General features: G+C 40.0%; 2 protein-coding genes across 2 annotated transcripts; one reads left to right on the forward strand and one right to left on the reverse strand.

The window, feature by feature from the left end:
• Positions 1–1,668: 1,668 nt before the first annotated feature.
• Positions 1,669–8,029, reverse strand: LOC122556176 (zinc finger protein ZIC 4-like). The gene is made up of 2 exons (XM_043702695.2): positions 6,667–8,029; positions 1,669–3,489 (listed from the first exon to the last, which is right to left on the reverse strand). Exons 1-2 carry the CDS (start codon positions 7,829–7,831, stop codon positions 3,053–3,055), a joined length of 1,602 nt encoding a protein of 533 aa, XP_043558630.1. The 5' UTR covers positions 7,832–8,029; the 3' UTR covers positions 1,669–3,052.
• Positions 8,030–9,543: 1,514 nt separating this feature from the next.
• On the forward strand, positions 9,544–24,680 carry LOC122556177 (zinc finger protein ZIC 1). Its single transcript, XM_087993325.1, has 5 exons — positions 9,544–10,013; positions 17,735–17,867; positions 19,670–21,486; positions 22,981–23,144; positions 23,578–24,680. The coding sequence occupies exons 3-5, from the start codon at positions 20,514–20,516 to the stop codon at positions 23,773–23,775; spliced, it is 1,335 nt and encodes a 444-aa protein (XP_087849451.1). The 5' UTR covers positions 9,544–10,013; positions 17,735–17,867; positions 19,670–20,513; the 3' UTR covers positions 23,776–24,680.
• Positions 24,681–27,385: the final 2,705 nt, after the last annotated feature.

The following is a 27,385-nucleotide window of genomic DNA, read 5'->3' on the forward strand; positions in this document are numbered from 1 at the left end:
CCTTAAGTAACAATGAGCTGCTAACCGTAAAACAAACGTATGCATACGCATTTTATAAATTTTGCATAAACATAGAGTCACGTATGCCACATATATATACATATATATATATATATATCACACACATAAACTTGTTTACCTAAGGTCCTTAAGACGTACACATTCCGTTCTTAATGAAAAGACTTCACTAGCTCCAGACTTGGCTTTCAGTATTTAAGTATGACTTGTCTATTGCCATAGAAATCCTAACTCACCGTGAAGATTCACCGTTGCGAAGAAATAATTCTTTGTAGATTTTTCTGCTTTGATGTCTCCACAAGGACATTCAGCCTTTTGAGTTGTGATTGCTTGGATTACCTATAGCAACTGGATGGACATCTGCAACAAGTAAATGAAAAAATTAAGGTGAATCACTACCCGTCGTAATGAATCCCAATCATAAACTTAAGTCTAAAATTACTTTTCTTAATTATTTTAGACCTCAAAACTTTGAGAAACTGCCGGAAAGTTCATTTCATTAATCTTATGGCTCTGTACCAAAACTAACACACGACACTACAATCTGATTTAAAAGCAGATTAAAATAAATAAAAACTTTGCTACTGGTATTACTACTCAACTTTTATTGATTTAATTGTTCTTCCATTGTTTCGTCGTCTTTCTATACGCTCATCGATAACGTTTCGGTTGCTTTCCATGTCTTTCACGTGAAATTTGGTTATTGTCAGAAATGGATGCCACGTCTTTTCTGAAGATGTCTGTTCTCTATTTTAATTTTCTTCTCATGGTATCTTTTATTTTTGGCTTACAAACTCTTTCTGCACCGGCTCTCAGCGAAACATTATTCAGGAAAGAAAGAAAAACTAACTTATTTAATAAACTGTGAAGGAAGTCAGGCGACCTTAGTCACTGCGGTGCAACAGAGCAAACTGAGGAAAAAGATGATTGGATTATTAATATCTTTTCACAGCTGCCCAGACTTTACTGGAATAAATAGTAGATTAGGCTTTCTCTGAGGGAGAAACGAATATATTAACCCCATTTTCTTTATCTTGCATAGCAACCTCGTCCCCTTACTGTGCAATACGTTATATCCCTATTTGCTAGGCCCCATATCACAAAAAAAGTGAAGAGAAAGCAGAGACTACGCCAACCGCTCATGCCAAACGTTAAACTCCCTGGCTATGTTTGTGTGTGCGTGTGTGTGTTTGTGTGTGTGTGTCTGTCTGTCTACCTGTTTGTGTGTGGGGGGGAAGATGTAACGAATGGCAAGAGAAAGAGGAATATTTTAATGTTCAGTCATGAATTGTTAGTTGGATTCCAATTTTAAAAAAAGTTTGCAATTCGCGAAATCCCCAAAAGATAACTATTTTGTCATTTTGAGACATTTGATCCGTCAAGTGCACCACAAGGAGATATTTGTCCTAAACTGGACCTAAATTTATTTTGCACAGTAGTAGTTTATCATTACTTTCTTGTTTTATAAATGCTTTGTGCATCGTTTTAATCGCAAAGAAATTTACATTTCTGGTTATCGGTGTGATTAGATATTACCTATTCACTATTGACTACTTATCAATTACTATTCTACCCTTCTAACAGGTAGGAGGCAGCTGTGTGTTTTAGATTTTCATCGTAAATTGCAACAAACGGACGGCATTATTTATTTTACAAAATTTATTTTTTACAAGACGCATTTACTTAGGAATTCTGACAATACAATTATAAGCTATACACAATCCTTTCGTACATTGATAAAGTACAATGTGACTTCAGTACACATCCCAACGCTTGCTGCTTAAACAGTAGGGTTTCACCGTAACAATACGTGGTCTTACAACTTTTTCACCAACTATTTGAAAGGTTCCACAGAGGGGAAACGCGCTTCGCCGATGTTAGAGCTTCATGTGTTTTATTTTAAAGGAAACGTGCGTGTAGTATAAATCATAAGTTCTAAATTGTTTGATGCTCCTGACGACAGAAAGAAAGACTAGACCAATGAGTTAGACCTTGCTCCTCTGTAGTGGTTAAATACATATGTCACGGAGATAAGACGGAACTGATGTTTCACGATGTATATTAACGACAAATGGCTCAGCTTCTAAAACTTTTAAGCAGAATTTCTATTATTATCAATTTATTACAAATCAGTACGAATGTATATCAAAACAGGGTCGAAATACAGAAAGAAAATTATTCTACATACTCAAAACTTCCAGTTATAAAACACTATAATTTACAGAACACGCGCTAATTATTTAACATAATCCCATGGAAAAAAATGTACACTGTCTTAATCGCCCTGTAATAAACACTTTGGGTCATTTATACAAAATGCACTTTATTGTAACATTTTAAATAAATTATTTCAAGGAAAACAAAATAGTGAGAAAATATAAACGAATTACTTAAAACAGATGTACGCTGTATTCGTCAATACCAATATTTATATGTTTTTACAGAGTTATTCCGCAAAAAAAAGGTCTAACATCAAAAATGCAGTTTGCAGAAATGTTTAAACAAAGTCAAAGGATAGGCAGGCTTTTGAAGAGACAGTATCCATTTTGTTTCGGCCTACAAAGGCTTTTGTTCATTACTATTCACATCAGGTGTAGGGAATATCTGCTTTCGCCCTTCTGGCTTTCAGAAAGAATTGCAATGTACTTTCTTAACAAATCGATATAACAGTGTATTTTCCTTCCACAAAAAAAGATAAAAACGAGAAATGAAACAACAATTTTCTTTATACAACATTTTGTGGAAACAATACTGTATGCTTGCAACACTTTATGATCGGAAATGCTGCATTGTTCGAGACACATTCTTAACTATAAACTGCAACTTGTGCAAGATTACATTGGAGATACTTTCTCTTTAATAAATGTTATTATCCTTTTGTATGCCAGTGCATTACATCATGTACCTCAGCGCTAGGCCTCCAGAAACTCAAGTAGTTTCACCAAGTCCAGTGCAGCATTGGCAATGCTAACACCATACCAAAGCATCAGTCATTTCATTTTTAAAATTGTGGATTACTTGGCCAAGTTTCTGGTTAGAGAATAGTTCTGGGGTCAGAGTTTCTGTAAGAGTGCTCCCCTGGTCCAGGAGATGATGAATTACTCGGAGGTGTTGGAATACCACTTGCTCCTGTGCTCTGACACACATACCATTCGCTCAGGTTAGCTGCGTGGGAAGATGTGATGGGGTCAAGCTGGGAGGCTGAAGCCGGGGGGTCCCGACCTGAGTCCGAAGAAGGAGAGACCAGCGAGGGGGTGGAGGATTCGTATCCCGAACTGGGGGGTGGAGATTTGCAATGGACCTTCATGTGCTTGCGAAGTGAACTCGGGTGCGTGTACGATTTATCACAGCCTCTTACTTTGCAGTTATAGGGCTTGTCACTTGTGTGCACATGCGAGTGCTTTTTCCTGTCGCTGCTGTTAGCAAAACGTCTGTCACAGCCTTCAAATTCACACTTAAAGGGCTTTTCTCCTGAAAGAAATCGACAAGGGGCAGAGTGATGAGTTCACTGACGTGCAGGTATTATCTTTCATTATTAACATTATTATCCACTATAAAAATTGCAACGTAATCACTAACACGTATTTCAAACCAAGAAAAAGACCCGTTGTTTTAACTACTTGGAGCAACGCTATTGCAATAGTGTTGCAGGTACGTTCCTGTAGATCTGGTGTGACGTAATGGTTTCTGCTTTTTAGACTTAATGCAAAGGCCCAAGAAGCAGTCACTTGTTCTAAGTGACTTACAAAGGATTTCTAAAACAGCAGGGAAGGGAAATAACAAACTTTTTTTTTTGGTTTTCAATTATTATTCTAATGGTTATTATTCCTAATGAACATTGCAATATCATTAATCGTCAATTTTGTTTTAAAAACTACATGTCAGTGGTAAGCACAATACAGTGCAAGGCGACGTGTTTTACAACAGAGACCCTTCACCGAACTCTCCAAATGTCGATTTAATATTACACCGTAATTAGCCAAACGTTCAGAAAGCCGTTAGAATAATTTGACCTTCACTTGCTAGGTTGAGACGGCCAATCAACGATATTAGTGTTCTACAAGCTAGTAGTAAGTTAGTGGACCCATGGGGAAGCCCAGACTCATAAACACTGTTATTGTGCCGTGTCTGGAGCGTCCGACACTGCGAGTATGAAGTCTGCTTGGCCAATTCCCGAGAGTTCTAAACTCCTCCTGGCTACATATTTCTCCTTCTTTACTATTAATGCTGTGTATAAAGGAGTGAGTAATATAAGATTAACTGCGACCAATCCTTGTTAAGTGTCATCTCACCAGTTAACTCAGTCCTGGCTAAGATGAATCAGTTGAATAAAGCTTCCCTGAAATTGAATTTAAACTTTGCATCACGCAACTTAGTAAAAGATGTGTACCTGGTGATAAACTCGACAAGCTGCTTGCACGTTCTAATCAATCTTTTAACATGCATGTTAAATTCTAGATTTGGACTTCATACGGTAATATTTTATAAGTGAGGTGACAAAACTACTGAAGTCTCTGTTTACCCAGAGGCAATCTTTTCATGCTTGTTGAAATAAATGATGTAAAAGGGACGGGATTTCAATTCAATAAAACTAGCCTATAAAGGACTGAAGCCAATCAAACGGCATGAATATTTTACAACATAATTACTTTGTTAATAGAATTACTATACTTGCTATTTTTTATTTAAGAATTTAGTAACAATAGTGTGTGCAATTTTAAACTAAAAGAGAAATGCGATATTTATCATCCTTACAATGATTAATTGCAACATATGGAGAATGCTATTTAACTGAAATATTGGGGACGTGTACGCGATCGATACTACTAGACACACAGCTCTTTTTATTGGATACTATAATATTTTAAAATAAATAGAAATAACGTCGGTCGAATGAATTGTTTTCCTTTGCAAATTAAGTGCTCATCACTCTTAACATCTGAGGTGAAGTCGCTGGAAGTGCTAGGAAAGTTAGCTTAGGCCAGTGCCATCAATTGTTGGACTCATACAGTGTGCCTGCTCAGCAACCATTGCACAGATATATTTGTATGCATAATACATTCAACTGTTTAAAAATATGAAACCTAATGCATTCAGTACGTTCTTTTGGAGCATCCATTTCACATACCCGTGTTACTAACCATTTCCCTTTTTAACCAAGTGTTACATTTTTATTAGTGCTATCGCGATGTTTAAGTGACATAGTGAAGGAAAAAATATGTGTTGAATTTAAGTTAAAATTAGATTCCTAGCTATAAGAAAGGCCGACAATCCTCCCCTAGATACCATGTACATGGTCAATGTACTTCAATTCCATTTTAAGAAAAAGAAAGCCCAGCCGTCATTACACAGTTACGTAACAGAGGATAGTTGAGGCCGGAAAAGAAGAAAAAAAGAAAATGCGAGCAGGCAGTTTAGAAAAGTTTCCAAGTAGCAAAGTGGCTCAGATTGTATCGTACCTAACCAGTTGACAGGCCCGAACCTCTCCACCACACCACACCCCCCCCCCCAAAACCCTTAACACCACTCTCTCTCCCCCCCCCCCCCCCCCACTCAAAAAAACCACTATCGACCATTCGCAACCCTCCGCTCAGCCAAAGCTAGTCAGGAGATAAAATAAACAATGAGGAGCGTGCATCGCTGGCGCACCATTGATCATGAAGCTGAAATATGTCCAGTCTTTTGAGGAGAAATTTTGAGTGGAGGGTCGGTGGAGGTAGAATTTGCCGTAAAGGTTTACTACTCGAGCACAAAGCAGGCAATAGACAATAAGAGAGCGAGTCCGCGACGTATCGAACCGCTGCTGTAAGCTCAATTAATACAGGCTTTTCTAAAAAAAAATCCCGAGGATGGGGAAATCTCATCTCTGCGGTTGCATTACTTATAGATTATTCTGGCTCGGGAAGTTCAAACGCAGCTTTGAATGAGCTTCGATCTGCTGAATTTACTTGCTGCTAAGTGGAACTAGCAGATGTTTATGACACATGTCCCAGTTTCACAAATGGCTCTGCAAATGACATTTTTTTTTCAGAACGTAGGCCTGAAGATTTGTTTTCATTTGTTCTAGGCCTCGAAAATGTTTGGATTTTTTTGTTTTTGAAAAAATGAAAAGCTGATAGGTTAGGAAATGGATAGACACTTGGAGTGATGATACAGAACATGATTAATATATTTTTGCTTGTGGATTCTACCAAAACCAAAAAAAAGGGCAAAATAGACAACGCTTTTCTTAATAATTCTCCGCCACCTATAAAAGCTTTCACTGAAATTGACTTAACCTTAATATATTGTCCACTGAGAGCTAAACGGCATATTTTCCAACTACCTTTAACTGCCGCTGAAGGTAGAAACCTAGTGACTTTTAATTTCAGTCGAAATTGAATCAGAGCAGATTTATTATCTGCAACCGGAAGACTGTTTACAGCTAAAACGTTATGCATTATTTATTACCCACAACAATTCAAAGTTCTTGGAGCTGTGTGGTTTCTCTAAATGCTGCAACAACAAAAGAAAATCGGCTATTTTCCAAGCCACATAAAACTCATGCTCGCTGTGCATTTGTCCCACTGGTAATACAACGAAAACATATTTTATTAACGAAAATGCATTTAGAAGTACGTAATAGAATGATCCTTCGAAAGTACTGACCTGTGTGAGTTCTTTTGTGGATCTTGAGATTTTCTGATCTGGCAAAGACTTTCCCACAGCCAGGGAATGGACAGGGGAATGGTTTCTCGCCAGTGTGGACTCTGATGTGATTTACAAGTTTATATTTGGCTTTGAAAGGCTTTCCCTCTCGTGGACACTCTTCCCAGAAACAGATATGATTCGACTGTTCTGGTCCCCCAACGTGTTCCACTGTTACGTGAGTAACCAGTTCGTGCATCGTGCTAAAAGTTTTTGAGCATGGCTTTTTAGTGATAGGGTCCGGTTCAGTCCACTTGCAGATCAGTTCCTGCTTGATGGGTTGCCTCATGTAGCGAAAAAAAGCACCTGGGCCGTGGTGGCCAGTTATATTCATGTTAATGTTTATACCACCGTAGCCATGTAGAGGGGAAGAGGCAAAAGGATCACTCCTGGAACTTGCCACTTGACTGTAGTGCTCAGACCTGGCGTACATATCTCCAGGTAGACCCAGTCTTAACTGTCCGTTCAGATGGTGTCCAGCTGGGACTGCAAGGGGAGGTTGGTCATGCAGTCCAGGGAATAGAGAGTGGCTCCCAGCCTCGGGGTGACCATGGTGTCCGGGATAACTACCTGTTGTTGACACAAACATTCCGTGGTGAGAACTTGTGCCGGGATATTGATCAGTGAGCCCTGGCATTACTGAGGATGTCAAATCCCTGCGGATGAGGAAATCTCTACCTGCCGAGATAGCCTGGGCAGTGTAGCTGGCGTGGGAGTGCGAGACCGAGTAACTGACTGCTGCCGCCGCCTGCGCTGGGCCAAACGCTGCCGTGGGATTGGAGACAACTTCAGCGTGGCCTGCCATATGATGGTGATGATGATGGTGGTGATGGTGGTGGGGATGGGTTGGGCTGAGTTTAAGTGCGGCGGCGGCTGCAGGGTGCCCCATGTGTTCAGGCCCGAAAGGACTCGGCCCCAGGCGGGGTTCTCCAGTATTCTCCCCAGGGTGCGTGTGTGCCATTGAGTGGGGATGGCCGCTGAGCCCCGGGAAACCTGTCATGTTCTGAGGGGGATGGTGATGATGATGGTGGTGAGCTCCTGCCAGATCTACTAATCTCAGCGCTGGATTTCGTTTGGCGAATGATGAGGGGTCCATCATCTGACTCCCTAATGCATCCATGCTCATAATGCCTAACAGCGGGAAAATAAAAAAAAACGTTTCTTTCAAAGTTACCGAACTTTAGAAACTCGTTCTTTGCCAACGTGGAAAGCCATTCGGTGTGGAGTGTGCAGCGCGATAGCAGCAGCAGGACGCTTTGAGAAACTGAATTGAGATTCATGAACTGCTTTGCAGCCCGTCGAGCTCTGCGAGCAACACGCAATCCCATTGGTCAGTCTCCGATGATTGACAGTTCCACTTACTTACCCCAGTCAGGGCACATGCGTATTACACCAAGTCTTGGCACTTTTGGTGGTGTGATGAGGGGGGTGGGGGGGGGGGGGGGGGGAGGTGAAGATTGTGGTTGCGGGGGTATGTTGGTTGGGGGGGGGGGCGTGGAGTAGAAACTAGTGGAGAACGTGGAAAAGTATTTGTTTTCTTTGGCTTGTTTTTGTTGCTGGCTTGCACCTTGCTCATTTTATCAGGGAAACCTTTCCTTTTAGATTTCTTCCCCCACTCGCTTTCTGCTGCTGAAGGAGTCTTGCCCTCAACAACGCAATTTTTTAAAAAAATTTAGAAGTTGGTGCGGGGTGGATTTATAGAGGTTGTGGTGGGGGTGGGGGTATCCAACAAAAAGTGAATAATTAATATTCCCCTTCTACACTTGGTCATATAATTCATTCCCGGGCGGGGGGGTGTGAGAACAACGGTGAATTTGGGCAGGATTTAAAGGTTTGTGGGGGTTAAGGCTAATTATTAAGTTATGTGCAAATGCATATGAAACTTCCTTGAAATTATGAAACAAAATTCCAACCGTTGTTTATCAGATCAAAGACCCTACCTTTTAGCTTTCAAAACAAAAAAAAATAGGGAAAATTGGAACAGTCGATCAACAGACAGTACGGAAAAAAAATGCGCACTGCAGGAGAGTTTGAAAAAACAGTTCACTAGATCCGCTATCCACGAACAGTTATGAAGCGTAGGAAAGTTTATCCTGCCGGCGAGCCGATCAAGCGCTATCATATTTTAACCTAATCTCGCCCCCACCAGTTCCAGCGACTCATCTAGGGGTGTTTTCTCTCGCTCTCTCTCTTTCTCTGTATCCTGTGCTGGCAAGAAGCGCTGAATTGAAAATGAGGTTATGGCCTGTTATGCTCAGGCGGGAAATTAGTGATTTTTATCTTTCCCGACACTACCCGACTCCTAGTCGTGTTATTTTCTTGACACAGACAAAAAAAAAATCAGACGGCTGGTAGTTCTTAGCTGACGATCAAAGAGATCCCAGTCAGTGGTATCTATGAACTTTCTCTCTCCCCCACCAGCCCCGCCATCCGAGAGTTTGTTCAGCGTGTACGAACTTAGTGAGTTCTGGCTGTAGTCACGGGTTAGCCGTTCTCTAAGACAGAATCCAGAGAAGTTTTGGTTCTGGTGGCGGGAGGGGGTGGGGGTATAGTTTTGTTCCCTAAAGCGTGGTAAGTCTTTTTTTTGTTGGTTTCCGACAGTGTTTCGGCAGATTGCCGAAAGATTTAATTTGCAGCCTGCATTACAAGTCGGGTTTCTCCTTTGCTGTAATTTTGTGTGACACTGCGTGAAACGGGGGAGATACAGACCGTGTTCCGAGTGCGGTCTGCGAATAGGCAACTTGCATTGCACGGGAAGACTAAAGTGTAGCGTACTATCGGGAGGCATAGAGAGAGAGAGAGACAGAGAGAGAGCCATGATAGATTGTCAGTTGTTCCCTTCTGTCTACGTAAACACGATTGAGACGCTTTTAAGACCAAGCTGCGCTTCTTATATCAGTCTGACTTTTTCATGTTTCTTCCAGTTCCAGAACGTAATGCTATCTGCAATCCCACCCCCTACCCCACATCTATGTCCACAACTGTAACTTATCTTCAATATATAACGCCCGGTTAATGCGTTCTGAGTGCCTACGTCTGTCTAACCATCTCGCCAAACACGTTAAAAAAAAGTAGTTTAGTTCTTTCTTTTCCGGGTGACAAAACGGGCTGCTAACTCAAATGTGTAACCTTGCAGCCCGTTAGATTTCGCAACACGGGTGCTGCAGGGACGTGGATACCCGGTGCTGCGCTTTCCCGTGGATTTAGGCCGTCGTTCTAAACTGATCTACGGCAGAGGCTTGAAGCGTTCCGCCCCTAGCGCTACAATACGAGAGAGAGAGAGAGGGAGAGAGAGAGAGAGAGAAAAGGTAGGTTTTTGAAAGGGAGGTGGGAGCAATAGCGGGGACAGAAATTTATGGTGGAGGGGGTGGGTGTGGGGTGAGCGGGAGAGGGGGAGGGAGAGGCGAGAGAGGGGAGAGGGGCACATTTAAACTTGAAGGAAAATATAAGTAATTCCTGTACGTGCGAGGAATGTTTCCAGAGTCAGACTAACACTCGCAACTAGAAAGGATTTTTTAAAAGAAAAGTATGATCAAATTGGGAACAGGTGGGGGAGGGGTAGGGGCACGGCGGTGGGAAAAAATCACAGTCATTCAAAAAAATTCTCTGCAGTCATAGCAAGTGTGCTTAATACAATAAAGGGTTCGCTTCAATTATAAACATTAACGTACTCCCCCCCCCAAAAAAAACATAGATTACCAGAAGGCATTCCACTCAGTGCAAAAATATAATTAATTGTTGAGTAATAATTTCAAATGTGGGTATCAGTGGCTTTAGGATTTTTAATGACGTTCGAGGGCTAAACTGAAGTTGTATTAATACCTGCATAACTGTGTATATCTTTCCCACTACTTGCAGTGTCACAATTGCTGACATTTTCTCTTTCGGTTAATGGCTATATCACTTGTCTCGGGCCATCACTCGAAATTCCAAAGTCAATTAATGATCAGCTACAATTTTGAATCCCCCGCCTAACCCCTCCACCAAAGCACAGGCGTGTTAACAGAGGAGGATGTAATGTGGATCTGCGATTGTTGATGCGTTTGCATTTCAGCGTCCAGGGATTCACGGTACAGGTTTAAACTGGGCTTTGCATATGTGCTGCTGCATACCTGGTCAAGGTCCCACCTTGCTTTCAGTTTATCCGTTATCTGTCGAGTAATTTCTCAGTCGCAAACCGAGGACCCTAGAAAAGAACGCTGTGATATATAAATGTCTTCCAAAGGCAAAATGCAATGCAGCAGAAACTCTCAAGCGAGCGTATTATAAGATATCCAAATATCGTAGTGTGATTGAGAGCAATAGCATTATGGTGCGACTATACATTTATTACACATAATGTTACACCGAGCTCTGATTTTTCTTATTTTACTTAATGCTATTCAAATACTGGATAAGGATTACACTAGTGCTGCATAAGGATTAGATGAGTAAGATTTCATTACAACAGACTTTTGAGAACAAAATCTTCTTTATGTTCAATATAACTCGCGAGAACGCTCCTTATTCATCACTGTAAATGTATTCTAGCTAAATAGAGCGTTGAAGTAAAGAATATACAGCGTCACAATGCATGCATCCATCTATGAACATGTAAGTAAGATGGAAGTACTTCGTTTTAACGTAATTGATTTTTCCAGCCCATTGTTTAATTTATTTGCAAATACTGCAAACGATCATGAAATATAGAAAAACGTGTTCTGCCCCCCCCCCCCCCCCCCCCCGCCTCCACCCCGGATATGTGATTTACAGTCAGCCCCCAAACAACATTTTCAGACACTAGCCCGTTGCTAGCACTTTTGTCATCGACAGGATATTTCACTCTGTGATTAAGATGTCACAAAATAACACGAGGCAGACGTTATGCCCTTCTTATGGCGGGCAGTTCACAGCTTCCTGTACCCCATTATAAACAGGAAATTATTGCAGAATTCCAAGTTTGCAGACTGCAGGATCAGCACTAAAGAAATCCAACAGAGATCCTAAGGAACTTTGATTAAACCCTAGTGTAAAGTGAAGCCCGCCGGGAACATTAAAAAAATTGAAATGCAACAAATAGGCGTGGTATCTGCTTTTGGTTAAATTGAAATTGAGCACTGAAATTTCAAATTAATTTATAAAGTTACTCGCGGAAAATGCGTTGAAATAAAACAGTTTATGGGAAACCCTCTCCTTTTCCTGAACCTCAACTCTGGCAACGTTTTAATGCAATATTTTCTATAAGCTCTTTTTAATCAGAAACTCGATTTAGAAAAAAAAAGCTTGAAGCTTAGTAATTTAGAATCCCAAGATTCCATGCGTTATATTTGCACCTTTCAACCCACCCATCAAACGTTTGGCGTAATGAGCAAAGAAATACTTCGTTTTTACTACAGATTAGTTTGGCTGGGTTGCATATGTGGGGATTTGTGCACGTCTGCATTTTAAGTCAGAAGGTTTAATCTGAGAATCCATCTACTCCTGCATACACAAAAAAAATACAATGATACATTTCTGGGGAATGGTTATAATTTCCCCATTAAATAATTGAAAAAAAAATCAAGCAAAAAGTAGAATAACATGAACCTGCTGAATAGAATGGGCTAGTTTATCCAATTGCCAGAAATAACTCCCTCCACAAACACAAGCTGTGAGTGCTTGGACATTAGCAATCACATGCTATTAGAATTCGGTGCATTTGTCTTCATCGATGTGAATTTTGTAAATATCTAGTTAAAAGTGGTAAAGTCGTGTGGTGTATCATTGTGAAAAATATACGAACAATTCCTATTAAGGCAACAATGATAAAGCAAAGACACTATCCTAGTTTAAGGCACTGTACTAACTATATAGTACTGAAGGATAAGCTGCGGCCAGTAAGCATCATTGAGATGATTAAAGTACGAACAGCAGAATTAAATTTTATATTTAATATAGTGGCGATTTATTCTCTTTAAAATATACTTGCTCCATATAGGAAGCTGCAAAGAGACCCTTCCCCACCCTTATCCCAGTTACTCGCGATGTTAATGTTCATGTATCAGCAACTGTTATACTGTTGGTAGGTTAAAGGCATTAATGAAAGTTTTCGTCAAGCAACGCCGATTTAGTTCTATTGTTTTTGTTTGGTCTGAGCAATATTTCAGTAACAACCTACCTGCTTTGCAGTCACGCAATATTGCAAACGTAGCTGAAAAATAAAAATGCTAACATACCTTTGTAATAGCAATTGATATCGTAAAAGGCAAGGGAACCTATGTTAAGGCAGTAGACTCATAATCCACAACCATGGGTGCCGAGACAGAAGGAGGCATTTGTTTTACTGCATGTTAGTTTCTCCAATCGAAGGAAGTTAGGGTGTGATAACAAGTGTGGTAACAAGCACGATGGAGAACACTGAGAATCCTGGATATGTATCTCGCGATATACTTCATTCAGGATCGCTCTTTACGCCTTCAATATTGCCACAATGTAAACATATTGCACACTGATTCTAAATGGTACATAACGGTGCAACATTTCAAACGCAATGTTGCATTTAAAAAAAAAAGGTATACCACGTAACTCGTTTCTTTACCTGTTGTGTTGGTCACGGAGATAGTCTTCATCTTCATGAAGACCTATAACCAGTGCATGGTTGCAAAAAAGTGGAAAGCAACTAGAAATTAAACAACTTGCATAATTCATTCAATGTAATGTGCACACGATTGTAGCAATGCAGACTGGTTACAGTAACAAGCGGTGCTATTTGAATTTCACAGGTTTGACCTGGACATTGTATTTGTGCAACTAATCCAAAGTGCTATATTTGTGTTTAATATTTTAAACATTTTTCAATCACAGGTCAACTAAAACGCACACAATTGTGAATCATATAACTCTGGGTGATATCCATTTGTGGCATTGCCAGAAATTATAACGCCCTGACAGCTAAGTGGACCTGCAAGTCGTGCGTTTTTATTGCTTCTATATAAATACAGAACCATTATGGGGACAAGGAATACACTTGATAGGTTGAGGTCAACCACGGCCCAGTTATTTTCACAAACAATTAGTTGCAGCCACAGCAAATGGTTATATATATCCCTGCTGACTACTATTTCCACAGATGACCCAGCTATCGTTGGCAAACGATTTCTCAATTTGGAAAGTTTTCTTTCCGTCATGGTCCCACTGATGTGGCTAAAACATAGATACCTGTAACCCTCATGCTCATCAGAGGGCATAAACCCATCAAGGAGATCAAAGTCCCAGTCTTAAGTTGATCCAAGTATGCGTCCAGCTTTCATTACACTCAAATCGTCCGTAAATGAATTAAAGAATGCAAATGTCATGCAATAATGTGGCAGTCCAGGCACATTGGGTCGTAGGTTGTTGTTACAATGAGATGGTCGTCAAATATTTATTCTAGTACTGCCATGCAGAGAACATTGAACTACAGCAAACAGCTGGTTGTGGGATGTACTGTCACTAATTTGTACAGTATGTGACCACATAAAACACTGTAAGTGACAACGATACAGATTGGGGATTGAAAACCACGAGTAAAGAGAGATCTCATTGCCTTTTTAAAATGTTCATGGTTGATCCCCAATTTCATAGATAAGTGTTTATATACTGATGGACTAATCAGGCAACTATTACTGTTACATAAACCTTTCCGTATCCGTATTTGTTCCAAAGAAAGTACTCAGCTGTTTATTAATAAAGTACCAATTGAGTAAATTACAACTTTTAGTTCCCTGGTATATAACTTAAAATTATAAAATCGCCATTGTACCATGTTAAACAGGACATTACAACCGTTTAACACCAACAACGTGGTTTTAAACACAGTAGTGGAAATTTTAATGTTAGGAACATTTCATTTTGTAGTGTGCATGTTTACATAGTTGCAATATGTATTTGTCGTTAAGCTGTAAGGCAATAATTCAATGACATTAGCGTCGCACCTATAGTAGAACTGATGGCGCTTGTGTTTTTGAAGTGTACATAGCGTACTAAACAAACGTGAAAGAAAATCTCGTGGCCTGGCAGTTGGAATTTTTAAATCAACTATGACAACGTGAAGAAACTAAAAGGAAAAAGAAAACTGCAGAAAGCAAGTCTAACTTAAAGCATAGTGTTGCTTGCATATGTGTTTGCGTGTGTATGCGTGCATCTGCAGCAGTTAAGCATAATATTTAGACCTGTAAAACACATATTACAGTGTCATCTTTCAGCTTGTGTAATTTTGGAAAAATATACACATCATTCCGAGATTCCTGTGTTGCATTTTATCACATATACCCCAGACAGACCAACAACACAATAGGATGTTTGACAATCTATATAAAAATGTGCAGTCTGAATAACTTCCTTTGGTCGTATGATGCCTATAAATAAATAGTAAGATAACTGAATCACTAGATAGCAAGATCAAATAAGTTAAAAACTGGCGAAGGCCTGCGCTTTAAATCCGCATGTTTGTTTTAATTAAATGGTAAGAATAACGAAATAACATGATTAGCTTATGTCTCGAATACCAATAGCGGTGGATACTTGGCTAAACGTGATAGAGTGGCTTCGTGATCTGTTGAACAGCTGGAAGACTACCTATGCATAAAATGCATCTAGTGATATTGAAGATTGGAATTAGTGCGTGGAAATTTATTTTCCTCAAGGTATTATTGATCTATGAATCGCCAATATGGACATGGCGTCCTAATTTTTCGTTGTAATTTTACATTGTTCCCTCCAATTTTACATTGTTCCAATACCATATGCAGTTATGACCTTTCGGATCCTCCTGTGAAAACGTGTTCTTTATATTAAACTCAACTACAGCTGCTGATAGTTAGGCGTCGCAAAATCCTCATGAATTCGCCTCCACCCTCAATGCCCCCATCCCAAGCAACCCCACCCCCCACCCCCCCCAACCCCACACCCCGAAAGTCTGTTGAATTTTCACATTATCATCTGAACGCATTTGATGTCCAGGTGAATTTTACGATAGCCTGTCTTTTTGTAAGGTAGATGCATATATTGCAACATAAGCGCATAGACTCTCAGGCTTATTGTTCCACAGCTGTCCTCATTCGAAAAAACAAAACACAAGGCATAGGATAACCAGTTCGTCCTTCCCAAAAGTTGGGAAAATCTCCTGACGTAAACTTTTCACGCACTTCTTAAACTTCTTCTAACCCCGAGAATAAATGCAGCAAAAATAAAGGAATTAGTGTCAGAATGTTTTCTTTCAACACTGGGATACCCTGGTCCGCTGAAAGACCTACCAAGTTTATGACCACGAAACTCACGTGAGAATGTTTCATCTATATATAAACAAAAATGTCTATCTCCCTACAAGCTGTCTGTAAGAAAACACGTAAAGGAAATAAAATCCCGAAAATGGAATTATAGCAAATCGTTCAAGATACGATCACAGCTCTAGCGGTGATGTGATGCACGCAACTCAAGGCAGACAGGCGGATAATGGCTAAAGACTAGAGTGACCTTCAAAAATCCCCCCGTTCCCCGCCCGCAACCTCCCCCCCCCCCCCCCCCCCCACCCCCTCCCCACGCCCAAAGTTTCTAAGACAAACCTCTGGCAGTTGGAATTTTAATTCAAAGCCACGGGCAACTTGAAACAAAATACTAGAAATGTGAACGTCTGCCTAAGGGGAAGCATGATAGCATGTTTTGGGGGCTGCTGTACCTAATAGTTTGAGTGGAGCTAATTTTGGGTTTGCCAAAACATCTTTTGAACACGGGCTAAAATTTACGTTTGGTTTGATAAGGTTCTATCATAGCCCCAGTGGAAAGGTCTCGATTACATGAAGCATGAGAAAAGTTTAAAATGCACACAGGGAAAAAAAGAAGTCATGTCACTGAAGACCCCAGCACTGGTACCCCGTCGTATCCAATGTTGCGGATGTAAATATCGGATATATTTACGCGAATGTGAGAATAGCAGAGGGAGAGAGGAAAAAAAAACGTTCTGTTTGCAGTTCCGAATAAAGAGCACTTGCATTTTAAACTATTGTTTTCCCACTTTAGTCAACGACTTTCTACTTCCCCACACCCAATATTTTCGAAGGTTTGCATTATGTGGCATTGTATGGCTCCGGCACATGTGGTCGGTCACGGGTCAGGGGTCAAAAGATATGGTATTTCAGAAGTCGGGAACTTCAGAGCAATTCTTGCGCGCAAAAAGCCAACTGACTAACTTGATTGGAATCAATTTTAATAGGGATAAATATGATAAACTAAGCGCTATTTAATGCACTGAAACGAACGTTAGAGACAATCCTAACTCTACACTGATTTTTAAAATATTAGCACATTTTAAACAATTATGAAAATCATGTGCAGAAAAAATATATCTATTAAATATATTGTGTTAGGATTAATCATTAGGAACAAATTTGCAACATGACTTTAGCATTACAATTAAAATCAGTTAAATGGCATTAATGGAAATATGCATGTTTAAGGGTCGTGAATGCAAACACCAATTAATTACCTCAATATCCGAAAGCATTTGCTTACCGGCAGAACGCGGATAACGGCACGCGATATTTAGCTCACTTTTTGAAGGATTTGCACTGGACTCAAATATGCATGAAGCCCATGTTAGGTGCGAGTGTGCATGCAAACGAAACTACACTTCAGCGACAGCAACAGTCTATCTTAATCACAAATAAACGATTGAATGATTAACTTCGTTTCGAGATATAAATCAAATTTAAATTTTAAATTAGACTCAATGAAAATAGGCAGAATTTTAAATCACACACAGAGAAAAATTCCTTTTGTAAACTAACACTTCAACCTCGAGGCAAATATTTCCTCCCCCACCACCCTCCCTTCACAGAACAACTAAATGCTTTGCTATCCATCGGTTGAAAACAATACGAGGGAAAATATCAGTACACACAAATGCATTCGAATGGAAATGCATAATTCAGAGCCATTTGCACCTAGTTTGCTTTTATTGCAACATGATGGCCCCTGACAAGGGCTATTCTGAGGAAACAAAAAAATCTGACTGATATCTCTATTCTCTTTTTAGTCAATTGCATTTACATGAAAGATGATGGAAATTCAGAGGTCAGGAGTCGTTTAGTAAAAAGTCACTTGAATACACGTGCCTCCCTTACCGTCCTCCACCTGTTGAAGAAGATGTCTTCGATCTTTTAATTCAGGTAACTTCGAAGTAAAAAAAATCTACTTTGTAGCTTTGCCTAGGTAGTCATTCTTCATTTCGCCTTTTCAAGGTTTCTGGAAGCAGTTAGGGAATGTATGATGAAGCAGAAATGAGCCGTCAGGATGATATTTTAATGGCTTATATGTCACGTCGGTGCATGTGGCTTTGAACTCAAGCAGCCTGCGTTTCCTGCGGAGAGCACGGCAAATCCCACTTGATAACTTCTACCATCCCACAACTTTTAAAATCAGCCCTTCTTTGTATGTTTGAAGATGTAGCCTAAAGATAACGCTAAGGGAAACGTTTACTTTTCATACTCTTTAAGTGTCCCTTTAGAATTTGCACACACTTTCAAATGAGCAGTAAATCTTTTTGAATCAAATTACTCCAGCTTCTGCTCCTCGACTGCTGTGATTTTAATATCCATGTTTTCAGCATATTACATCATTTAAAGCAATGCTATGATGTTAGCTATTGTACTCACTCAGCAAGGCAATATCGCGTTCCATCTAATTCTTAGGGAGCACATACACGAACAAGCTGGAAAATAGCATTTCATTATATGCACAAAAAGCGTGGGGGTCTGATGCATCGTAAGATCCCGTTTAACCGCAGAGATACTCTCACGTAAGATGATTTCAAATGATTAAAGTACCTGATATGTACACTTGCAATTCCTTATTAGATAACCGACGCTTGGAATTAATCGGCAAAGTAGTCACAGCATCAAACCGACTTAAATTAGGAATATTCACTAAAGAGTCACCCATTTTAAAAATAATTTGTTGCTACACTTCAAACGTCAACACTTCCCCCTCCCAATCCCTCAGTTTTCCAACATTTAGTATTAAATTTGTTTTCTTGAGGGAAACCTGTAAAATATAACTGCAACTGAATCAGCCGAGGAAAGTCATTTAAACCGCCGCCAATACCCCCGCGCGAATAATCTTTTTTTCCCACTCTGTCTCTTAAGTTAACCTGTTGTACCTTTACGTGAAAGCTTTAAAAATAGTTAAAAAGTAAGTGGGCACAAACGTTCGTATAAATGTGATATTCGACAAGGAAAGAGTTGAATTGGGAAGAGAGGGAGCGGGAAACAAGGTAACTATTTTCCAATGTGTCCTTGCAAAGTGATAGTCCACTAACGGAGATAATTATTAAAGGATCCGGTGAGGCTTCTTTGTTATAAAATAAGACTTTAACACAGATTTAGCTTCAAGGAAACTCATTGAAGTGGTGAACAAAAGGTAAATTGAACGATTCCGATTCTTTGTTGGCTTTTACGTTTCTATTGCTAGAATATAATTAGACTTAATGAATATGCAAACTATTGGCCTCACGTTAATCATTAAATTACTTTGTAGAAACACAGAAGATGGACTTTAGCAAATTTGGGGGTGTGAGTGGCAAGGAATATTCAAAAACATGATGTAGAAAACAGCTAGATTTTTCTTAGCTGACAGTATTCATAAACCATTCTCACTTCCTTTGTTTCTTATCAATGAAAAGAGCACCGAACGTTTTTTTTAAAAAAGGGGAAATCCTTACTTTCAGCTATTCTGCAATTGTTTGAGAGCCTATAGATATGTATAGAGCAACTCATTGTCACTTTAGAGAGAAAAAAAAGGCCCAAGCAAGATGTTTTCAATCGCCTTTTACATGGGGAAAGACAGGTTAATCAAGGGTTTCGTCTCGAAAACAACCAAGTGTTGTATGTTTGCACTGAATCCAAACATATGCATTTTCTGAACCCAATTCAAAAGAGTGTTCTTTCTCTTTTTGCTCACTCATCTGGGTAAGTGAATTTTCACCGGCGATCAAAAAGCTACTGAACAACAAAGGAAGCCGCCCGCTTTTTCTCTCGTCTGGAGTTGTGGCACATGAACGAATTTCAAACAGTCTGACAAGGGGTGACTGAATTGTGAAGTCGAGGAAGACAAGAGTTTTTTTTCTCTCTCTCCCTCTCTTCAGTTCGCTCTTTTCTGCTGCCCGTCTCTCCCCCCACCCTCCTCCCCACGACCACCACCCCCACCTCCCCTCCTCTTTCCATATTATATATAAAAAAAGAGAGAGAGGACAGAGGAAAAGAAAGAAAATCTGGACTCGACAATAATTTATCAGGAGCGACTGTCATGCGCGCACAATACCTGGGATTGATGAGGCGAGCGAGCCAATCAGAAGGCGGGATGGTCGGCCCCAGTCGTTGATTGGTGACCGGGCGCAACGGGGCAGCACGGGCCTGGCCAATGGGCTCGAAAGTCGGGGGGCACGTGATCCCTCCCCCAACTCCCATTCATCAAGGGGATGGTGTTGTCTTTTCAATTCATTTATCTGCAGGAATGATTGCCGCTATCATTCTCGAGCTCACCGCCCGGCTGATGAGGTGAAAGTTTCTCCCCAGGAAGATAAACCGCAAAAGACAATATTGCATGATTTGCGTTTGCAGAGGGGGGAATATCTCCAGCAAATTCCCACACGCTGAAGAGAGAGAAAAGGAGAAAGAAAAATAAGGAGTTTTTGCAAGTCCTCCAAACAGACTCAGAGACTGTTTTCCATTGAGCAAGTTTCGTTGTGAATTGCCTTTCTTTCTTTTCAAACAAAAAAAATATACCATTATTCCTTCGCCAACCCCCATCGCCAGACGATGCTTTTGGACGCTGGACCTCAATATCCTACTCTTGGAGTGACTACCTTCGGCTCATCTCGACATCACTCAACAGGCGATGTCAACGACCGAGAAGTAGGGCTGGGGATCAATCCTTTCGCTGACGGGATGGGCGCTTTTAAGATCAGCCCCAGCACTCACGATCTCGCATCGGGTCAAACTGCCTTCACATCGCAGGCTCCGGGTTACGCCGCTGCTCTGGGACACCATCCGAGCCATGTGAGTTCGTACAGCAGCGCAGCGTTCAACTCGACCCGGGACTTTCTGTTTCGCAACCGGGGCTTTGGGGAAGCGGCGGCCAGCGCCGGCCACAGTCTGTTCGCCTCAGCGGCTGCTGCGGGCAGCTTCGCCGGACCTCATGGACATACTGACGCCGCGGGGCATCTACTCTTCCCGGGTCTTCACGAGCAACCGACCAGCCACGCTTCGTCCAATGCACATGTAATGAACGGCCAAATGCGCTTAGGTTTTTCAGGGGACATGTACGGCAGAGCAGACCAGTACAGCCAAGTTACTAGTCCCAGATCGGACCACTATGCTTCGACCCAGCTACACAGCTATGGCCCCATGAACATGAACATGGCGGCCCATCATGGGGCCGGGGCCTTCTTTCGTTATATGAGGCAACCCATTAAGCAAGAACTCATATGTAAATGGGTAGAGCCCGAACAGTTGACGAATCCTAAAAAATCCTGCAACAAAACTTTTAGCACAATGCACGAACTGGTTACTCACGTAACAGTGGAACACGTTGGGGGACCAGAACAGTCGAATCATATCTGTTTCTGGGAAGAGTGTTCAAGAGAGGGAAAGCCTTTCAAAGCCAAATATAAACTTGTAAATCACATCAGAGTCCACACTGGTGAGAAACCATTCCCCTGTCCATTCCCTGGCTGTGGGAAAGTCTTTGCCAGATCAGAAAATCTCAAGATCCACAAGAGAACTCACACAGGTATGGCGAATGTGTTTAACAGTAAAAGAGAGAGTAGAATACTGTGAAACATTACTAGCCGTTTCAAACGTATTTTCATATTTTTAAAATAAACGGGACAAGTATTTATTCAGTAACGCGTTGTACATGCGTGTGAAGATAAATATTTATATCAGAATAAAATTAGCATGTTTAAGTATTTTGATTTCCCTTAACTCCCTGTGTTCTGTATTTGTGAGCTCTGTTCTTTTAAAATCTAGAACTATGTTACATTCTGTGCAGTTCTGCAATTGCATTAAAAGCAATGCTTAATGATTTCCAAAATTGAGGGAAATAGTCACGCAGCAAATATATTGTGATAATTGCATATCTTTTCATTCAATTATTACTGTGTTTAATTTTATCTCTTGAGGAAATTATTCAGGACTGATGGTTTGCTTAGTTTCGTTGCAAATTCACAGCCAATAATTGCACTGTATATTTTTCTTCCTCGCTTCCTCTTTTCTGTCGCATTTTGTGTTTACATATTTATAGATGTCTATATATGTACATAAGTGTGTGTGTCTGCGTAGATCTAAAACTGCAAAAATAACTTTTGTACACTCAGAGGCAGAATGCATGTTTGCGTGTCTATTTGTGTGTGTGTGTTTGCGTGCGTGTGTGATGCACCTTAAGATACATTTTGGGATCTCCAGGGCTTACCACCTTGTTAAAACTTGGTTCACAACATGCGATTGTGGGGAAAATAGTGTTCGACAAACAATGTCGATGCTAATGACACATAATGGTTAGGTAGTTGTAAAGATTTTGCAAAGTCGAGATTTAACACTTTCTCGACTATAAAACCTCCAGGGGCACTTAGCAACAATTCACTTCACTGCATGAGATGTCCACCGACTCTTACTTTAAATAAACATAATTGGAAACGCTTTAATTAAAGTGAAAATGTAAATAGCATGAGCAAATAATCATTTCTGTTGTATTTTTGTAAACGCTGTTTCAGCGTGTGCGTTGTAAGGGTTTACGTTAGTTCATCGGAGAAGCATTTCATTTTCAGAAGGGGAGCAACACTAGATATGAGAAATAGAAATCTAAAGCTGCTCTGTTGCAATAATTTCAACTTTATTCAAGGTTCCCCTGCGTTTTCGAAAGAGCAATAAAGATTTATTTATTCAAGCAAGGCCGCTTACGGCAGCTGCAATATTATGTCAGCAGTCACTGATAAATCCAGCAAAGAATCGGCATTTATTAATTTAATCTTATGCATTCTTTATAAAATTCCGAGCTGTTTACGTACATTTTTTTTTAAAAAAGATGCAGTTATTTACGTTTGGCGATAAATGTTTTGTAGATTTCGGTCGAAGGGTGGTCCAAAATTTGGGTTTGTTTTCACGATGGCTGCTTGTCTTATCTTGTTAATGCACACACAGGGTTGTATTAATAACTGTGCACAGCGAATTTGAAAGGAGCTAAAATTACTACTGAGCCTTACTAAAAAATTGTCATCGTTGATAGGCGAGAAACCGTTCAAGTGTGAGTTCGAAGGGTGCGATAGGCGTTTCGCTAACAGCAGCGACCGCAAGAAGCACATGCACGTGCACACTTCCGACAAGCCGTACCTCTGCAAAATGTGTGACAAGTCCTACACTCATCCCAGCTCTCTGCGAAAACACATGAAGGTAAATAACACTAAAAATCTCAGTTTGAGTTGCGAAATATTTACAGCGGCATTAAATAAGTCCAAGGCTTTATGTGCTAAGGAGCATGAGGAAATTGAATGGTCACCTTGTGTATCTGACAGCCTCAACGCTGTGCGCATTAAATGAAAAGAGGCACTGTCCCTTTTATAGCCTGGTGTGGTCAATATATTTTGTTCTATCATAGAGCAAACCTAAACATTGTCCACAGTGATGACAGCCTTTATCTTAATCAAAAACATGTCGGGCCTTTTTGGTGTGCTACTTTTGTATATTTGACAAGTTTTCGAATATTATTTTTAAAGAGGGTTTTCTTTTGCCTTATCAATTTAAGCTGTACAGTGTGTGCAAATTTACTTTACTATTGCAAAGCTTCAGTTGTCTTAGCCTGACATGGTGGATGGTTTTTTTTTAGGTCCACGAAGCATCCTCTCAAGGATCACAGCCTTCTCCAGCGGCAAGTTCCGGCTACGAGTCCTCAACACCCCCCACCATCGTGTCGCCCTCCACAGAAAACCAGACCAACAGTTCAATGTCCCCAACATCTTCTGCAGTCCACCACACGTCCAACCACAGCACGCTTTCATCGAACTTTAACGAATGGTACGTTTAAGTAGACATACATCAAAAAATTACAAAAACATACAAAAAAACTTTTCACAAAAAAGACTCCAAAGTTACGATCGCGAGGAATCAAAGACAATAAAAAGCTGCCAATAGACGCCGAGAGGATTTTTTTTTAAAGAAAGGAAGAAACCAAAACCTTGAAAGGTTACATTGTAGCAAATTTTAAAATGCATGTAGGACGATGATATTTCTCTAGTCATTGCCTAGTGCCAGGATCAAAGCAAGAACGGATAAAGCTTTGAAATTGCATGTGTTCTATGGCAGCGGCCTTTTCTCTCCTTTTTTTGTAAATATAGAATTATTAGTTTAAGAGTCTAATGTTTCAATCTTGTACATAGGCACATCACAGGGGATTTGTCAACGTGGTATTTGCAAATATGGGCGACGGTTGGAATAAAATGCAATTATTTGTTTATGGATGGCAAAAAAAGTTACTATAGTCGATGTGTACCAAAATGTGAATTAATTTGTATTTCAGTCTCAACTGAGAGTCAGAAAGCTAGCAGATACTATTGTTATTAATGTGCTTTTTGTATCCAGTGCAAACCTTCGTCCCAAAGTCCAGTCGGAGTAGTGAAGTGTTCAAAGTGTTGCTTGTTATGTCAAAAACAAATCGTAGTGCAAGCTTGGAACTCCGTGTTAAAATGTAACTTTGTTTTATGTAAGACTTGATATTAAAGCAAAATAAGAAATTTATCTGTTCATTGCCTTCGCAGTTGCGATAAATTTATGTATATATTCCCAATCTCCATATTTATCCGCATGTACGTAAATTACCGGTATTACGTGTTACAGATATTCGATATTTATGAAAGATGCATTCGTATGTAAAACCTAGTTTACAAACTGTTCCATAACATTTCGTACAATATTAAAGATTCCAAAATCCAACGCGTTGCATTCAGTATTTTTATTCATACGGCAAATTATTGCACGCCAAAGAATAAAATAATCAAGGAAATAGGGAGCACAATATGCTTCTTTTTACGTTGCTGAAATCGTGTCTATTAAACCACGAGAAAACTGCCTTTGGAGATATAAAAATAATGGATTAAAGCATCCCTGCTGATATTAGCTTATTGCGTAATTAGTATTCATACCTAAATTTATGAAACAAAATTTTTGGCTCACTATATAATAATATTTAAAATTAACTTTTCAGAGCTTGCAGTAGCAGCCATAAAATATCAGAGAGGGGAAGATTACTCTTGCAACATAAATATTAACACTGGGCATTTAATTGATGCGTGGCGTAAAGCTAACCGTCTGACTCCACAGGAAGTTAGCGGAAAGAATAATATGTCCTTTTCGGACACATTTGTTTATAGAAGTGCGTTGATGGATATTACACTTTTTTTGAAAGCCTTGAAATTTAAAATATATCTGTGCAATTAGGCAGTATTGTAGACACTTTTTTAAAGATTTAATTATGGGAGATTTCCCTAACCTTTCCATATGTAAGGGCAAAATGCACATATACGGTTTTTTGTTGCAATTAGCCAAGGCCTTTGTGGCTTCATAGTTTTTACTATTTCAAATGTTAATAACTGGTATCAATTGACATTATTTATAATTTACGTTTTTTGTTTAAACTGTGAATTATAACCAGGATTCTAAACCCAACCACTCACTGCGAAATTAAATCTACAAAGACAATTTATTTTATGCCATCTGATTTCCTTTCTGCGCCTTTACTTATTTAATTCCCATTCACTTTTAAAATTCCATTCCATCCAAAGGTGCCCTGATAGAAATTGCTAAGTGAGGAAAAAAATAAAAATCTAAATTACTTATGTTTAATGACTGTAGCCAAACGCCTGTTTCACTAAATCAGATTGTCCTCCTTGCTATTTACTTTGATAGATTTGCAGGCTATACTGCTTCCACTAACTTAGCTACGCTTGTTGGAACTGTTGGGCTTTGTTCTTCATTGTAGCTTGCATGACCGCCCCATTAAGCAGACAACATATCAACAGACAACACAAATCATGATGCTAGCTAAAGTTACCAAAGCTTGTGATGTCCATAGAATACATAACAGAAAATGACCTTCCGGGAGATGAGATTGATAGTTTAACTGCTTATTCAAAGATTAGGGCTATAGAGGATAGTGCTATATGGTAAGCAGGCGGCTTAGAGAAAGAGATAAGTTCATCTGGTGTAGGGAACGCAATGTTGCACCAAATGCAATTACATTCGTAAATATTAGTTCAGTCATCATACTCAGAAATGTAATGTTGATGTTTTCCAACATCGGTTTGAAATTGTCTTAACTGACAAGCAGGAAAGGCAGAGAATGCTGATTCGAACCAGTGAGGATACGTTCATCCATGATGTTTGGCAATGTACTAGTTTTTGTAATTTTTTTTAAAAAAAGGAAAAATCAAGCCATGGCCTTATGTACGTTTGCCTGTAGGATGGCACTTTTTAGATTAATGTTTTCAGCAGCCGGTAACAGTCAGTCATAGCAGTGTTGAAAGTAAAACCAATCATAGAGCGCCACCTTGTAGAAGGAAGGATTGTTGGGACTGAACTGCCAGTGGGATGGAGGGATTCGCTCAACAACATATTTGAAAAAAAGGTCATTTGCAGAGTTTTCTTGCTGCCTATGCCTAGATGCATTTAGATATTTTAAAAATTGTTTTCTGATTTGCGGATTTTGAGAGCGCAGCCATCAAAGTCGACTTGCTGAAATAAAAGACACGAACGCAACATTAGCCAATGTTGGAGCTCTGAGCGAACGTATTTGGTATAAAGCGTTACAATAACGTACATCAGTGTAGGCTTGCAATGGTGTGTAGGAGAGCAAGTTGTTTGGAAACAGGAATACGAAACCGTTTCGAATGCAGTTTAATAGATAAATGCCACCCTTTAAAAATGCAACAAATGCCTCGAGCCCCCATGAAATGCGAGCAAATAAAAATAAAATAAAAGTTATTGGAGTTGGGTATTTTTAAAAACCTATGCAACAGTAACTGCCTGTTATAATGGCAGGTAAAGTTAGTGTGAATGGCGCAGTGTGTTTTGAATATGATCTGCAGGGCCGCCACAATTGTGAGATCCTGCACACTGTGGAATACAAGTGTCAACCTCCTTGGGCCAATTTCTTTACCCTTTCTCCAATTTGCTTCCTCTTAGTTTATTGAAAAGAATGTTGCAATCTTGTCTTCATCACCACCACCCTTCCCCCCCCCCCCACCCCCAACCCCCATCCACCCCCCCCCCCCCCCCTCCGCCTCTGTCCAAACCTATCGTTGGCATGATGGACATCAGGACTTCTCGGCGAACTGATGTGAGCGAAAGTTTATCATTTTTTCAACTTTAGTAAATGGAAATCCAGAGCAATATTAGTTGTTTGCAATTCTAGCACAACGATTCGCAACATCGCGATGAAAGATACCCAAAGGATCTTAGACAGCAGAAGATGTTTGACATTTTACTGACTTGCCTCAAACGGACAGCGATGTAGAAGATCAATGTTGCTGGCCAGTTTGGATTTTATTCATTGTTTAATTTCTTTTCTTTAAAAAAAAATGATATTTTCTTTATTGATTGTTGAAACCCACGCGAATTTGCCTCAGAATGTACGATTCAAC

The sequence above is a fragment of the Chiloscyllium plagiosum genome, unplaced genomic scaffold (assembly GCF_037043375.1).
Source record: "Chiloscyllium plagiosum isolate Xiang-an unplaced genomic scaffold, Cpla_swu_hap1 HiC_scaffold_13, whole genome shotgun sequence".
NCBI lineage: Eukaryota > Metazoa > Chordata > Chondrichthyes > Orectolobiformes > Hemiscylliidae > Chiloscyllium > Chiloscyllium plagiosum.

Coding starts and splice junctions, on each gene's coding strand:
- LOC122556177 (XM_087993325.1), top strand. CDS start 20,514: ATGCTTTTGGACGCTGGACCTCAATATCCTACTCTTGGAGTGACTACC. Junction 21,487..22,980: donor CCACAAGAGAACTCACACAG/GTATGGCGAATG, acceptor CATCGTTGATAG/GCGAGAAACCGTTCAAGTGT. Junction 23,145..23,577: donor CTCTGCGAAAACACATGAAG/GTAAATAACACT, acceptor GTTTTTTTTTAG/GTCCACGAAGCATCCTCTCA.
- LOC122556176 (XM_043702695.2), bottom strand. CDS start 7,831: ATGAGCATGGATGCATTAGGGAGTCAGATGATGGACCCCTCATCATTC. Junction 3,490..6,666: donor CCACAAAAGAACTCACACAG/GTCAGTACTTTC, acceptor GATTTCTTTCAG/GAGAAAAGCCCTTTAAGTGT.